At 43.2% G+C, this 14480-nt stretch overlaps 2 protein-coding genes across 3 annotated transcripts; both read left to right on the top strand.

Annotated features, from left to right (window-relative positions):
* Positions 1-1775: 1775 nt before the first annotated feature.
* Positions 1776-3478, top strand: LOC109471538 (polyubiquitin-like). 2 transcript variants are annotated; one of them, XM_019770886.1, is made up of 2 exons: positions 1776-2487; positions 2755-3185. In XM_019770886.1, the coding sequence occupies exons 1-2, from the start codon at positions 2098-2100 to the stop codon at positions 2959-2961; spliced, it is 597 nt and encodes a 198-aa protein (XP_019626445.1). In that variant the 5' UTR covers positions 1776-2097; the 3' UTR covers positions 2962-3185. The 2 variants fall into 2 exon arrangements, with proteins under 2 accessions (XP_019626445.1, XP_019626444.1); XM_019770885.1 differs by lacking the exon at positions 2755-3185 and adding an exon at positions 3210-3478 and having other exon boundaries at positions 1780-2487.
* A 7813-nt stretch (positions 3479-11291) lies between these two features.
* Positions 11292-13262, top strand: LOC109471387. Its single transcript, XM_019770675.1, has 3 exons — positions 11292-11311; positions 12310-12446; positions 12956-13262. Exons 1-3 carry the CDS (start codon positions 11292-11294, stop codon positions 13255-13257), a joined length of 459 nt encoding a protein of 152 aa, XP_019626234.1. The 3' UTR covers positions 13258-13262.
* The last annotated feature ends 1218 nt before the right edge of the window (positions 13263-14480 follow it).

The raw sequence follows: 14480 nt of genomic DNA, 5'->3' as shown, positions 1-14480 counted from the left end.
GGTAGAGGCTAGTCAATGCGACATTGTTACATGACGAACATCTTATATAGGCTATCATAATGTAGGTAGGTAAACATCGCCTAAGAGACGCACAGATACAGCGTGACACAATGTACTATGATATAGTCAATCACACACAATGTGTAAATGTATAAACTGGCAAAGGATATACGTGCGAAGCTAGGCCGCGGAGCCTGAATCAAGTCCTAGAAACTGCGCTATGCTTTGTTGCCACTTTAGCGACTTCACTGACTAACTGCGCTGTGAAAAAGAAAACGTTTATATGAACTGAGGACAACAGTAGATGTATGACAGTCTTAACCACCCCTACCTGTTGTTAGATGTTGTCAACACTGTCCAAAAATGGCGGGAAGAGGAAGAACAGCAAGTGAAAACTATGGCACCTGACGACAGGTAACAGTCCCTATGACCTTTGTCCCCGATTCTGAGTTTGTGCAACAGCCGACGACAAACATAATAGATGACTTATGGACTCGTCTCTGAAAGAGAGGCGTATTGTTGGCCGTGTTGACGGAAAACTTTACTACAGAGTCCGTTATTTGCTTAGGATGGCACCGGCCTGCAACCCAACCCGAGTTAGGGCTATCCTTAAACACAGACTCAAAACAGAGGAAGACACTACCCAGTACTGTCATGGCGCGAGTAGACAGCTCTTGAATTTTTCTCACAAGACGTCAGTTGTGTTTAGAGTAAGACTTTTCACCGGTTTTCAGTTTCTGTGTCTTAAATTTGTGAATTGATAGGAGAAACTGTGACAGTGGAAGACAAGTGGAATGACAAGACATTATATGCACACAATGATTGACTGCACATATATTGTAAGCATTTCACATTTGTCATCTTCAAACCATCATTGAATAGCGAAATTGTCATATATTGTGTATGTAACATATGTAACATTCATACGACATCAGTATTATCACTATATTCAACCAGCGTCGGCAGAAAGTACTGCACTAGCGTGAAACCCGTAACGTATCGTGCAGAAGAACGGTTTCGCATGTTTAAAGGTTGACATCCCGTTTCAAATTTTCAATTATGCACTGCTTGCAGTTCCACTGCTATGTGCCAGGGGACGCTACTACACGCAGAAAAAAGTGGGCACGTCTATTAAACAAGTCCGGACTGGACTGGAACAGGTAAAATTGATGCACGGAGTGAGAAAAAACATCCAACTGAAACCGTTAAAAATCCGACGTGATAGTCCAAGGTCATATGTTATACAGAGCCGGGCACACAGTCTAGTTCAGTAATGCGGAACACTGAACAGGAATGTCGCGTGTCACTGACCGTCCATTACTTCATACCCTGGGAATGTCTGTATCCTCACCTGGCATCTGATACAGTTTTGAAAGTCCTGAAGCTTGAAGTCAGAAGCTCATAGTTTCGTAGCCACTACCAGGCTTTTTAGGTGGCTGGAAAGAGTAGAAATTGGACAAATAGACAGAAAACATGCCAGTGGAGTTTAAAAACAAATAGTTCGCTAAAGGAGTGCAGTTTGACGCGCTCTGAACACAGCTTATCAATCGTCTATTTGACCAATTTCGTACTCTTGCAGCCACTTCTGAAGCCTGGTAGAGGCTATCACGTGTGCACCACTCCTGCTGAGTTTCGGCTCCGTGACGTCACGACTCAAAATGGCGGCAAAGAGTAACAAGGAGTAACTTCGGCACGGTAGGAACTGTTCGATTTTCCCCACTAAAACACTTCTCATCGGGTCAGCATCGACATCGGGTCGACATCCAGTAAAAGACTTGGAGCTGTAGACTCACCTGACTTTAAACTGGGATATTTCTGTGTGCTGAGCCATCATAGTTTGACGAGAAATCTCTCCGTGAGCGCGAAAGAATATTTTTGTAGGAAACTTCGTAGGTGGCCGTCCCGTGCCGTGTTGGGTTTGTGGAAAAAGCGGTCCAGTCCGGACTTGTCAGAAGCGCCCTAACTTTTTCAGCGTGTAGTAGCGTCACCTGGCACATAGCAGTGGAACTGCAAGCGGTGAACAAGGTCCCAATCTTATTTCATTTGCTTATTCGTGCATTGTGCAATACGTATATACTTGAATCACATAGTCTCATCATGGCGAAACGAAAGCGGAATGGTCTCGACTCGGAAGAAGATGTCGTCAACATGTCAACATTACGGGAACTTCTCGACAACCAGAAGAGGGAGTTCACAACTCTCATGGATCTCCAGCAGAAGAACTTCAACTCCTTCATGGAAACGTTCATGGTGACAACCAACAGGCGGCTTGACGACATTGTTCGTGAGGTCCAAGACGTTAGGGGAAGCCTGCAATGCTCACAGAAGGAGATAGGTGGGGCTGATACATCACACTTAGACCAGGACCAGAGGATCACTGAGATTGAGTCAAAAATTGTGGAACTCAGAGCTGACGTGGATTGCAGCATGTTGACGCTTTTTGTTAAGGGACTCCAGGGAAAAACACACATTGTGAGGATCCACAAGGTAACGTTACATGTTCTTGTTACATTATACAGGTAAACTGTATACTGTCAGTAGGTTGTTGGTGCATTTCTATTTAACCTTTTCTGTTAATGAAAAATGATAAACTGAGATTGACGTTGCCCTATTTCAAGTTTTAATGCACCAACAGCCCATTTTTTAAGCAGGTTATGACAGAACTAACTGCCAACCTGTGAGTACTAGTACTAATAGTGATCTGCCATAGCAGTCTTCCTCATTCATACTCAGTGAGTCACACATCTCTTGCAGGATGCCACAGTGGACAAACTGTTCTGGAAGATCAGAGTGAAGACCAAAATGACCCACATACCTCCAGAATCAATCCGCATCATATACTCAACCAGGCAATTGGACTTTGATAGAGGCAAATATCTGTCTGACTATGATATCAGAGACGAGTCTACCCTTTCTCTTCTCCTGCGTATCAACCATCTACGTAGTACAGTGACTGCTTGAGAACTGTTGCTTCAGAACTGTGACTGGAAGTTGAAGGCTCCTGAGACATAGTGATTAACAAAACACCAGTGGAAATAGAATCTTGCAGTGGTCTCAACAAGAACTGTTTACACATTTAAGAACCTTCGGCTTTGACTTCACACATGCGCAGACCAACTGTGAACCGGTATATTGTAAAGTTCTTGATGTTGTGATGTGTATTAAGAGTCTGCCTTATTCATACTCACACCTTTCATCTCTTCTTGCAGGATGCCACAGTGGACACACTGTACAGGAAGATCAGTGAGAAGTGCAAAATACCTCTAAAATTATGCCGCGTCTTATTAGAAAACAGATGCAAGCAACTGGAGTATGGCATGGGCAAATATCTGTCTGACTATAATCTCAGAGATGGGTCTACCCTTCACATTATCATGCGTCTCTTGGGATGTTCGGGGGCATGCCCCAAACCTACTAGCAATACGATGACTGCTTCATAACTAACTGCTTCACAACTGTGACTGAAACTTGAAGGCTCCTGACATCGAAGACAAGTCTACCATTTTTGTTCTCCTGTGTCTCTCGGGGGGGGGGGCATCCCCCAACTAGCAGTGCTGTGACTGCCTCAGAACTGTGACTGCCTCAGAACTGTGACTGCCTCAGAACTGTGACTGCCTCAGAACGTGACTGAAAACTGAAAGTTGAAGGCTCCTGCGACATAATGATTAGCAAAACACCAGTGGAAATGGTACCTAGCATGCAAGCACTAGTGTTTACAAGAACTGTTTACAAGTTAGGAACATTCAACTTTAACTTCACACATGTGCAGATCACACTGTGAACAAGTATAATGTAATCGAGCACTAGGAAAAGTTCATCCCGTCTTTCTTGTGGGAAATATACATAACGCTATATGTTCAGTTTTATATGTTTACGTTTATATGTTTAGTTTTTGTTCTAGTTGGAATATAGAATGTATCTATACTGATAACATTGTTACACATATTCTATACTTTCCTGTACTAACCCAAACATTGGCCCATATCATCAGGTCAATGATGCAAGGAGGTTCAATTAACATTGTTTTTCCTGCTATTTATTATTGACAGACAGCCTTCTCAAAACAAGCCGGCTACCGGCGAAAATCGCCGCCTACTCAAATTTTTGCGCCGGCTACTTTCGTGTAAATTTTCAGAAAAACAATGTAGTCTCCATTACATTTTCTCACAAACTCCACCGGCTCATTTCTTCTGACGAACTTCAGACAATTTTCTGCTAGCTTTCTGGATCTGAAAACTGCTTCTTTCTTAGCCTCCTGTGCAGATTTCTAGTGCACGAGTCATCGTTTGCTTCTCAGCGGCCCGCGGCCAGAGCGGCCGAAACTTTACGGGGGAGGGTCTTGTTCGGGGCTCGAGTTGAATCGGCGGAGCTGTATCGCTCGAGCTAGGCGGAACTTGCTTCGTAAACTAGTTGCTCACGAAAATTTATCAAGCCGCTACCTTCCCAACTTCTCCCGGCACTAGTAGTATTCCTGCTACAAATAACTAGTACGAATCACGTCAAAAAAATATCAAGACATGTACAGAAGCGTGTTCGTATCTTTCATACACAGTTAGAAACACGAGACAAATTTTCGAAAACAAATCGCCATCAGCGAGATTTCACAGCTGTTTCATTCATCAAAAGTTCTTGTCGATCGTAAAATGATCACTCATCTGTTGTCTCCACTAGTGTGTCATTTGTAGCGTAATCACGGCGAGCCAAAAATCAGCGTCAAAACTAAGAAAACCCCGGAATAAAAAACGCACACTCCCCATCGCTGTACAAAAACAGGAGCTTTCGGGCGCCATCTTGTCATGAATAAGTAAGTAGCACAGCGCGATCGACGCTCTGATTGGTGAGATCGAGGTTCACCTCACATGACCTGCGTTCTGATTGGATAAGCGATATAGCCAGCAGCAGGCAGCGCGGGAAGAATTTTTCTTCGTCGATGCAGAAGAGAGACACATTTACGCTGCTTTCTACGTTTTTTCTACGACTACTTAGCAACATCCTATTAAAGAAATGCATAATTAAAAGAATTTTCGGGAAGATATATATTTCTCTACGCCGATTTTTGGCCTTTTTCTCGTAATATTCCTGTTCAAGGAACCCGGAAGTCAGTGTACCGGGACGCGGGGTGAATTTCTATCGGGCATTTATGGAGCGCACCCCGCTAGAATTAAACCGTCAAAACAGAAACAAAACTTCCAAAAAGCGAACCTGTGACATTTTTTCAGATCCCAATGATTATGTTTTCGATCAAATTGACATTTAAATATGCCTTTTTTATTTTCCTGCATTTTGTAGCCGGGCGCAAGGACCGCGCGTAATACGATCGGAGTGGCAAACAATTTTTTAATACAGCCTTTTTCCGGAATTATTTGTTTCAAGTTTCAAGTTTGTGCACGAACCGTAAATTTTGGACCCTTAAGATTGCCATAAAAGCTGCTCAGAATGTACCAAAAACGATGTTTAGGGGTCTAATTTTTACAATTTCCTCCGGGGGAGGCCCCCCGGACCCCCCCAACGGGAGGGGGGCCACCCCCCTCCCGTACCCTCCCCCCGCGAGCCGCTGCGCGGCTCGCTTCGAGCCACGAAGTGGCTCGCCTGCTACTTTTTCTTATCAGCCACCTACTCTAAATTTTTTTGAGAAGGCTGACAGATAGTTTTTCCCATAATATATGACTCCAGACACTAGTCTAAAAGTAAGAGGTCATTGCCTTTTTGTTACAAAAATGGTGCCCTCATTTGCATCATTCAAACTAATATTTTTGTATGTACTTAACATGTCACAACAAGTATGAAATTTCTATTTTATATTTGTACCACAGAGGATTATAAAATGCATCCTCTACTCTAACATGTAACTAAAGTCCTAATTACATGGTTTATACTATTTGTGAGAAATATCACAAGTATGAAAGAGAAAGCTGTTAAGCACTTTTTCCTTAAGCATGCAAATGACATCTTAATTGCATAGGTTGTAGCTAGCTAATTATGTTTGCCTCTATCTAACTCACGTTTATCAAGTATGAAATCATGTTCCACTTAGGTAGTAACGTTATAGCACTAGGTAGTTTGTTATACAAATCATGTACTAATTTTTTAAATGAAATATAATGAATATGATCTTCATGTTGTATTGGTGTTCCTTCCCTATCAAGTTATATGTGTCAAAAGTGTGAAATTTCAACCATTGAATATGGACTAATTATGAATGTTCCTCTTTATTAAATAAGTCTTAATTTGGATAACTTGTATTGAATTCTATATATCTCTACCTAAGCTACAAACAATTTAAGTGTCAAGGCTGGCTGTGTTACGTTTATTCGTATGACCTATGTCACAGAGTATGTGTAGTTGCGTTTGCTGTTAGTGTTAGTCCCTCACGTTGTATTCGGGTACAACACACGTGAAGTACAGTTCCATGTACCCACCACGTGGATTTCCTATCATATAATGGTGAAATAGCGTCGTAAGCCACCTTGCCTCCTACACTCAAGTTTTCTTTCACTCAGTTGTCGTAAACCACACGTGCCCTGAAGTAAAATTCTATATAGCCTGCACGTGTATTTCCCAGCAGTTGTTCACTCAAGAGATGTCGTGAGTTCCCTTGCCGCACCACACATTCACTCGTTTGTCGTCAAGCAGACATCTCACTGCCGAGGACCTTGAGCTAAATTCACCCGTATTTGTTGCCCGGAAGGTCGCCCAAAAAGTGAGTGGAGCGTATGTGTGTGTGTGTGAGGATGTGTGTGTGTGTCAGGATATGTGTGTGTGAGGATATGTGCGCGCGTGCATGCATGCGTGTGTGTATGTCTGTGCGTGTTATATTTGCGTTGTATCTTTACTGCACTGGCCAAGCGTGTGATCCAAATTGCTCACCACGTTTCATCCTACATCTGTTTTAAATTTAGCAGCGCTAATAACTTTTTTATCCGATCAAGAGAATATACTCTGCGTAACAGCAAATTGCACACGTCAAACGCCTATCGCCTGCAGGGGTATGAAAATGACATTTGTGAGAATTTTGCGGTGCAACTTCAAGAAATGGTAAATGATCGACCTGACTACAGACAAAAATATGAGAAGTTTCGTTGGGAAATGTGAATTGGACTATTGAACAGATACCCAGCATGGTAAACTGTTGTTTTTTAGTATCTTTGCCGACTGTCCATTTAACTGCGGCGCTGTGGGTCTATCAAAAATCAACTAGCTTCAGTTTGCACACTTTGCAGATGATGGCACCATGCTAGATGTTTTACATTTCAACAAATTCAACAATGACGCTTGTCCATTTTTTCGCTGTAGTCACATCATATTACATGACGTTTAGTGTTTACGTCGAATTCCCATAATTGTCACATTTATACACCTTAATCTGTTAGCTCCATGGTGATTTTGGACGCGGCACGGCATTCTAATCTTATTATAACATATCGTATCTCATTTCAGAAAATGAGTTTATAATATCACTTTAATATCAAATGTTTTGCTACAGGACGTCAAACTTAATCTCCAAGCAGATGTTTAGGTGGCCGCAAAAGACAGTGTCAAATTGGCCAGGCAGTATCCATTGGCCAGACTGTATCCATTGGCCAGACAGAATCCATTTGCCACAGTCTGCCCAATGGATACTACCTAGCCAATTTGATACTGTTGTCTTTTGCGGCCACCTAAATATCTGCTTGGAGATTAGTCAAACTAATGATTGTAGTTTGGTCGCCCCCAGACACGTGAACAAATTTGCATGTGATAAACTCGAGTGTCCATTAGCAAAGTTTGCATTTTTGTCTCCATGACCACGAATGATCCTACTTCGAAAACAACGTCACAAGTACGAAAACAGCATTAGAAGTACGCGTCAGTTCTTTGAAATTATTTGATGCGCTGCTCACGAAGCTCGTTTGCCCGCGCACTATGGTCTTCAATAACACAGTGACTCTTGACACGGATCCGGAGCTGGAGGTGAAGAGTCCGACTGAATTCTCAGATTTCTTACAGGTAAGTCGGTGACCTTATTGCTAGACGATTAGCCTGGATGTCGGACCCCAGCCAGCGTGCGTGACACAATACAACAACATTACAAGTACGTAATTTGCATTTTATAAACTCGAGTGTCCATTAGCAAAGTCTGTATTTTTGTCTCCATGACCACGAATGATCCTACTTCGAAAACAACATCACAAGTACGAAAACAACATTACAAGTACGCGTCAGTTCTTTTAAATTATTTGATGCGCTGCCCACGATGCTCATCTGCCCACGCACTGCGGGTTTCTATATACTGTAATTCACTTTATGTTCACGGTAGCAAAATTTCACGGTCTGAGAGAAATGGACATGTTCACATAACTATATGTTCACGGTGGTGACAGGTGCGGGACAAAGAAAAGTCCAGGAATTATTTGTTAACTGTAATGATAAGTTCACTGTACACAAGAGACAGTGAAAACAGTGAATATATCAGTATAGTGAACAAATCAGGAATTACAGTATGTCCGACCGAGATCGCGACTCTTCGCAGCCAGCGGTGAAGACACCAAGGGAAGAGGTCGTCTTTTTCACAAGTTTTTTCTCATATTTCTTACAGGTAAGTCAGTGTCTATTATTTTTGTTAGTCAATGTAGCCTGGATGTCTGACGCCAGCTGTTAATATCAGAAACCAACTATTTACCGTCGTGTCCAAATTGTATCATTACTTTCCCACTATTCCTCATCTAGAGAGAAAAAAATTACTACTAAAATCAAAGAACCCACATATTATAGACAATCGCGAAGAGGGTAAATTCGTCTCCCACTGCCTGAAAAGAAGAAGTCAAACCTAACAAAATTACTAGTAGTACCACGTATGTTGTAGAATGCTGTATCACGTAGACACTCATATCATTGCACCTTCATTTTCATACATGTTGTTTCTATTTGCAATTATTAGCCCTCGGGCATGTAATAAGCTTTCCATGTTTCTCTTCTGCCGGGGGAAGTCACACGCCCCGATCCCAGAGTCGACACCCGGTGTTTATCTCTTGTTCAGGGTCTGCCTGAGGGGGTCTGGGGTGAAATTTCCTTGGGGACATGTTGGCCCTGCAGCCGAGGAGCTTGTCTGTATACTGGCCCTGGCAACAGCTTCTAGCACCAAGGCTATAGTCACTTCGCTTCGAATTCCCTGTTTTTTCTGCAGGTTTCCTAGAGTCGTTTAGGTATGAAGACAAATTCTGTTTATCAGATTTCAGTCATGAAAAAATGATAGGATCTGTAGGTAGGGATTTATTTATTTATTTTTAGATTTCGGCTGAAGTGATGCGTTGTGTGTACGTAAAACTGAAATGCCTCAGAACCTGAGCCGTGTCTTTATGGCCCGTCCCTCCATCCGCTGTGCCCGATGATTGCGTTCTAAAAATAATCAGACAAAATGATCAGACGATTACTTAAGATGGTCCACCGAGAGCAGGAGTCGACTTGTGAAACGTCTGTTGTATCTAGAAACGTTGCGATCACCGACGTTGAAAGTTTACCGACCAGCAAAAAGACGCCACATCCTGGCTTGAAAGAGAACTTCTTTCAAGACGTTAGAATGTTCACCAGCGTGAGCTTTTATCCGCTTCATTAGCATGATGATATAACTCCAAAGAAGCCCAGACAGACGTACGCGCCTTTTCTTGCCACAATTTCTTTCTCTTTGTCGGATGCATAGCTTACGAAATTCTGACGTCATAGCCAATCAGAATGAGTGACTCATCCGCCTTTGAGACCATCACTTGGGTTTAAAAGCGTTCGTTTTCACCTTGATCAGCCAGTTAGTGCAGGGTTTGAAAAGGCCGGAGATCTTGTCTCGTACCTTTCCCGTGCTCCAGACAGGCTTGATAGTTGCAGCAGAGGTCCAGGTGAGACATAGCTTGGCATTAAGTAAGTAAGACTAGTCAGTGTTAGATACGGTTTATACTAGCTGTTTTCAGTCGTTTTTGTACCAAAGGTTCTTGTAGTAAGGGAAGCCTCCACCAGGCCTGCCTACAGGGAATAGATAGCAGAATTCGGCAAAAAAGGGAAATACTGTAGCTGGTAGCTGGCTGGTCAGGAGAGTCGGTCCGCGGGAGGGTTAATCCCCCTCCCAAAACTGTTTTTGAACCCGCGCTACTAGCCTGGTGGAGACGAGGATACTATAGATTTAGATCCGATCGAAGTTTGCATTGATTTGAATCATAGTTCTTTTTTTTTTTTCAGAAGTCAGTTTTATCGCATTTTCAATTATTTCGTATTGGCTTTTTGTGCTCAGCAGTAGTTTGGCTCATGAAACATTCAGTGCGTGAAAAAAATCAGACTTGTTTTTCATTAGATGATTTTCTTCGAACACTAGTATTTTCCAAGCGGATGTTTAATTCTAGGCGCATTTTGACGGGGTTTTAAGCGTTTTATCGGCATTTCTTGTTTTTTGTACGTTTTTTGAGATTTTTTTGCGCCAGGCAAATGGTAACTGCCTGGCCAATTTGATATACTGACTCGCCAATTCGGTTGTCTCTTGCAGCCACCAAATGACCTATTTGCAGATTATTAACTTGGTGCACGTGTGTATGGAGTACTTCTATTCAAAGAACGGCAGCCCACACTGTAACTGTACAGCACATGACGGCTTTGGTTGCGAAAACAGGCCTTTATCTAGAATGACGTAGGCGCCAGGAGGTTTATTCAAACCTCATTTGCAGCACGTTTTGGATTTTGAAAAGCAGAAATCGTATAATAATCGACTCTGCGTGCAACTGGAGTACTTCTATAAGACGGTCATTATGTGCACGTGCTGGCTTTCCGTGAGCCAGGTGATCACTCGACCAAGTAATTGTTCTTGTGACCTGCGCTAGCTAGAACTGTTCAGTTGTTAGCCGACAGCCTTTTGTGGCCGTAGGAGCATTAGGTTGTCTATCCCTTGTGCCTATAGCCTACTACACGGTACACATGTACGCCTTTTACCCCTTACCCATTCCGAAGGTTATCAGGTGCCTGTTTTACACCTTGGATGAGGAAAGTAGTCTTAAGTGCCTTACTCAAGGACAAAACGTCTATCAAACGGTCGCATGATTCGACACATGTATGTGCCACGTGGAATCTCAAAGATGCCTCGTACTCAGAAACAGATCTTAAAATCTCTGATCTTTCAATTAGCTTGATAGGTAAACCTTGATTGGCTAGTGAGAGTAGCCAATTGGCGAGTAACTATTGTTATCAGAACTGAGGTTGGAAGATGCAGTTGTGCTAAAGTTAGTCGAGATCCGTCAAGACTACGGGAAGCCGAGGCCCGTCGGCTGCTCCAAAGTCTCATGGCTAAACAATGTGAAAGGTGAGGCTGGTGTTACTGCTGCCTCCAAGCGGAGGTTTAAAAGGCTTCGGCTTATTTTGACGTGTTTTAGGCGTTGGTATCTTTTTTTTCGCCAACCTGTTTTGGCGTATTGGATACAATTTGATACAGTATGGCATCCACTGCGACGATCTGCTTGGAGATTAGCAAAGATCCCAAACACCTGACCCGCTAATACTGAACTAGTTTGACTGCCACATACTGATTTCTGTGTCTATCCTAGCCGCTCGCCACGTCTTTCAATTTCCTGTTTCCCAATCATAATGTCCTGGTCATGTACATATCATTTTAATCTTCTTTTAGCTGTCCTACAAACGACACCACGACTAATCAACAAGCAACAATTTCGACACTTTAATTTTCTGCATTTCTGCATTGTGTCTATCCTAGCCGCTCGCCACGTCTTTCAATTTCCTGTTTCCCAGTCATAATGTCCTGGTCATGTACATATCATTTTAATCTTCTTTTAGCTGTCCTACAAACGACACCACGACTAATCAACAAGAAACAATTTCGACACTTTAATTTTCTGCATTGAATTGGTGGGCTTGCTTTGCCAGATGTTGTGGTTTGGGTAAACTAGAAATAAGTGATTTCGCTGACTCGAATCAGAGTCTCACAGATGAAAAATCGTGACCGTTCGGAAATGAAACCATCTGCGCGGGGGTTGGATCATCACTCGTTGTGTCCCACTGTCTCCGTGGCCCGTCTCGCTGATTTTTTTAAATTTATTTAAGAATAGCAAAGTATTAATTCACAAACGTTTGTTCGACAAGAGCCGACGTTTCGATGGCCGTCTGTCATTTTCTTCAGGGCTAATAATATGACTGATTCACTGTGCGCTGAAACCTGGTGCCATAGGCTCAAAGCGCACCGAAGCCAGGTTTTAATTTACTGTTGTTGTTGTTTTTTTAACGTAACAGTATCAGTCTGTCTCGCTGATCATAATTTTCTCACATTCTTTATTTCTGTGTGTTTAGATCCTCCCATCAGACAGTCATGCTGCGTCTTCTGCTGTTCATCGTCATCATAGCTGTGTTCGCCGCGGAGGCTCACGGGAAACCGAGCGGGACTTCGGTACAGGGTACTAAAGCACAAGGTGTCCGCAAAGAACCAGGTAAGAACAAAACACCAGATACTGTACGCCCCTGTCACACATATTGAAGTTCGGTGAGCAATTGATCATAGGTTGCTGAAAGTCTATGTTTTTGCTCTGTTTCCTCTTCTTTCTCTTCTTTCAAACACTGACAATGACCTGAACCAGACGTCTGTCACCATGGTAACTAGTGTTGGGTTGCATCATGTCGCTGCTATAGATGCATTCCCAAACGTACAATATTCACATATCTACACATATGCGTGAGTGAAGAGTCTCTTTACTCAGTGTCTAACCAACCTGATGAAACTATTCATGGATGTTGCCTTTCTAGTTGTAATAATCAGTATTTAATCTCCAAGGAGATCCCTTTCGGTAGCAAGACAGATCAAGACAGTATCCATTGGCCAGAGAAGGTCGTCGGCCACCGACGGTAGCGACAAAAAAAAACGGCCATATATAAAAGCTAACGGTCATTCCCCCACAACCTCTGCTTGGAGAGTAATCAGTATTATCATTATCATTAACAGACGGAGGCATGACTACGGAAAGGACGCCCCACCAAACCCCGGAGCCGCGCTCCCAAACCACCGCCGAGCCCACCGCGGCAGCCGCTCGGGCCCTGCCGCCAGCCTTCTCCGGGGGAACAGTGCCGGGGCTCCGTCGGGGCATGAGAGGCGCCCCGTCCCTCGTGCTGTACCAGCGGACCGTCAGGAGGGCCAAGTCCTACAACAAGAAGCTGTGGCGGAAGATGCTGAGCATGCGCCGCATGGCCAACCTGAGCTACCTGGCCTTCCCGATCTCTCTGATGATGGAACCGCAGCGCGGCTGAAATGGCGAGGCCATACACTTGCTACAAGAAAGATTTATACATACAGTCATATCAGGCCACACCGTCTTAATTCTATGGATGATATCCTCTGAAGACCCCCAAACTAGTGCGCGCGGTCGAATAAAAAAAATTCCGGCCAAAATTAAAAATGCTACTAAACCACAGAAATACAAAGCTGGTATTGTGAATTTGCGGCAGTACAATGCGACGTATACGACAAGTCGGCACATGCTGGCTTTTGGCGGAATTTTTGATTCGGCACTGTACGTATGTACTGAGTTCTTGAGTCATGGAGCTTCGGTAGCCAGGCGGCCCGGCTCCGTTTTGTCGCTAATGAGCGCGGATGTCATCCATAAAATTAAGCCGGTGTGGCCTTACAAAGAATAAATATAAAGAATAGAGTTATGTGACTTTGTAACTCGCATCGTGAACTGCTGTTATGGATACGGGAATCAGAGAAATTTTAACACAATGTAATGTGTACGTACACGCAATGCTTTGCATTACTGTAAATGTTGTAAACGTAAATTTGATATTTTCACGATCTAAAACTTAGCACTACACTGAATCTTGCCCAGTGTTCCTGTTACGTCCGGGTGCGGAAGTATTGTTTTGGGTGGCTGAGCTATGTGTTTGTGTGTATGTCCGGACAGAGTAGGTTGCCAGCACGTGGGTGGGGAGAAAATTGACAGGCAGAATGACGGGGTCAAAATGTCATACTCAGGGAGTTGAGTAAAGCTGAACGTAGAGCCGGTTATTGGTAATCTAGTGCCTTTATACGGTACTGCAGATGTGTACATAGATATCTAATGTTATGGACATGCTGTGGCCTTGATTTTTAAGTGGGACATTGGTGTTTGGTCAATACGTGACTGACATAATTTTCAGCGAAATAGTTGCTTTTAAAAACTGCTGTGGCCCTTCTATGATGGATGTGTTTTTATAATACTAGTACTTTCTTGGTATGTTGAGGTCGGGAATACGAAGGTTAAGGTCGATAATGAGCGCTTTATTATGTACTGCATCAGCGCTTTTGTGTTTGATATGTCTGTTTGTCCAGGTGACCAATATACAGAAATTGACCTATACTGTGACGATTCTGTGTAATCATTTTCGTTCGTTAAGGTCAGTAAGGAACAACCTATCATTAACTGACTATCAATCACACGCAAGAACAGAAAGACAGGGCCATGCCCCCCCCCCACCACACACACACACACACA

The sequence above is a fragment of the Branchiostoma belcheri genome, unplaced genomic scaffold, assembly GCF_001625305.1.
Source record: "Branchiostoma belcheri isolate BF01 breed outbred unplaced genomic scaffold, Haploidv18h27 scaffold25, whole genome shotgun sequence".
Classification (NCBI taxonomy): domain Eukaryota; kingdom Metazoa; phylum Chordata; class Leptocardii; order Amphioxiformes; family Branchiostomatidae; genus Branchiostoma; species Branchiostoma belcheri.
Note: the sequence above shows the minus strand (reverse complement) of the source record. Positions and strands in the feature narration are given on the sequence as shown.

Bases quoted from the DNA above. Each gene is read 5' to 3' on its own strand.
- LOC109471387 (XM_019770675.1), top strand. From the start codon at position 11,292: ATGGCTAAACAATGTGAAAG. The intron at 11,312-12,309 runs GTGAGGCTGGTG...CTGTGTGTTTAG, and splicing joins ATGGCTAAACAATGTGAAAG to ATCCTCCCATCAGACAGTCA. The intron at 12,447-12,955 runs GTAAGAACAAAA...TATCATTAACAG, and splicing joins AGGTGTCCGCAAAGAACCAG to ACGGAGGCATGACTACGGAA.
- LOC109471538 (XM_019770885.1), top strand. From the start codon at position 2,098: ATGGCGAAACGAAAGCGGAATGGTCTCGACTCGGAAGAAGATGTCGTC. The intron at 2,488-3,209 runs GTAACGTTACAT...CTCTTCTTGCAG, and splicing joins ACATTGTGAGGATCCACAAG to GATGCCACAGTGGACACACT.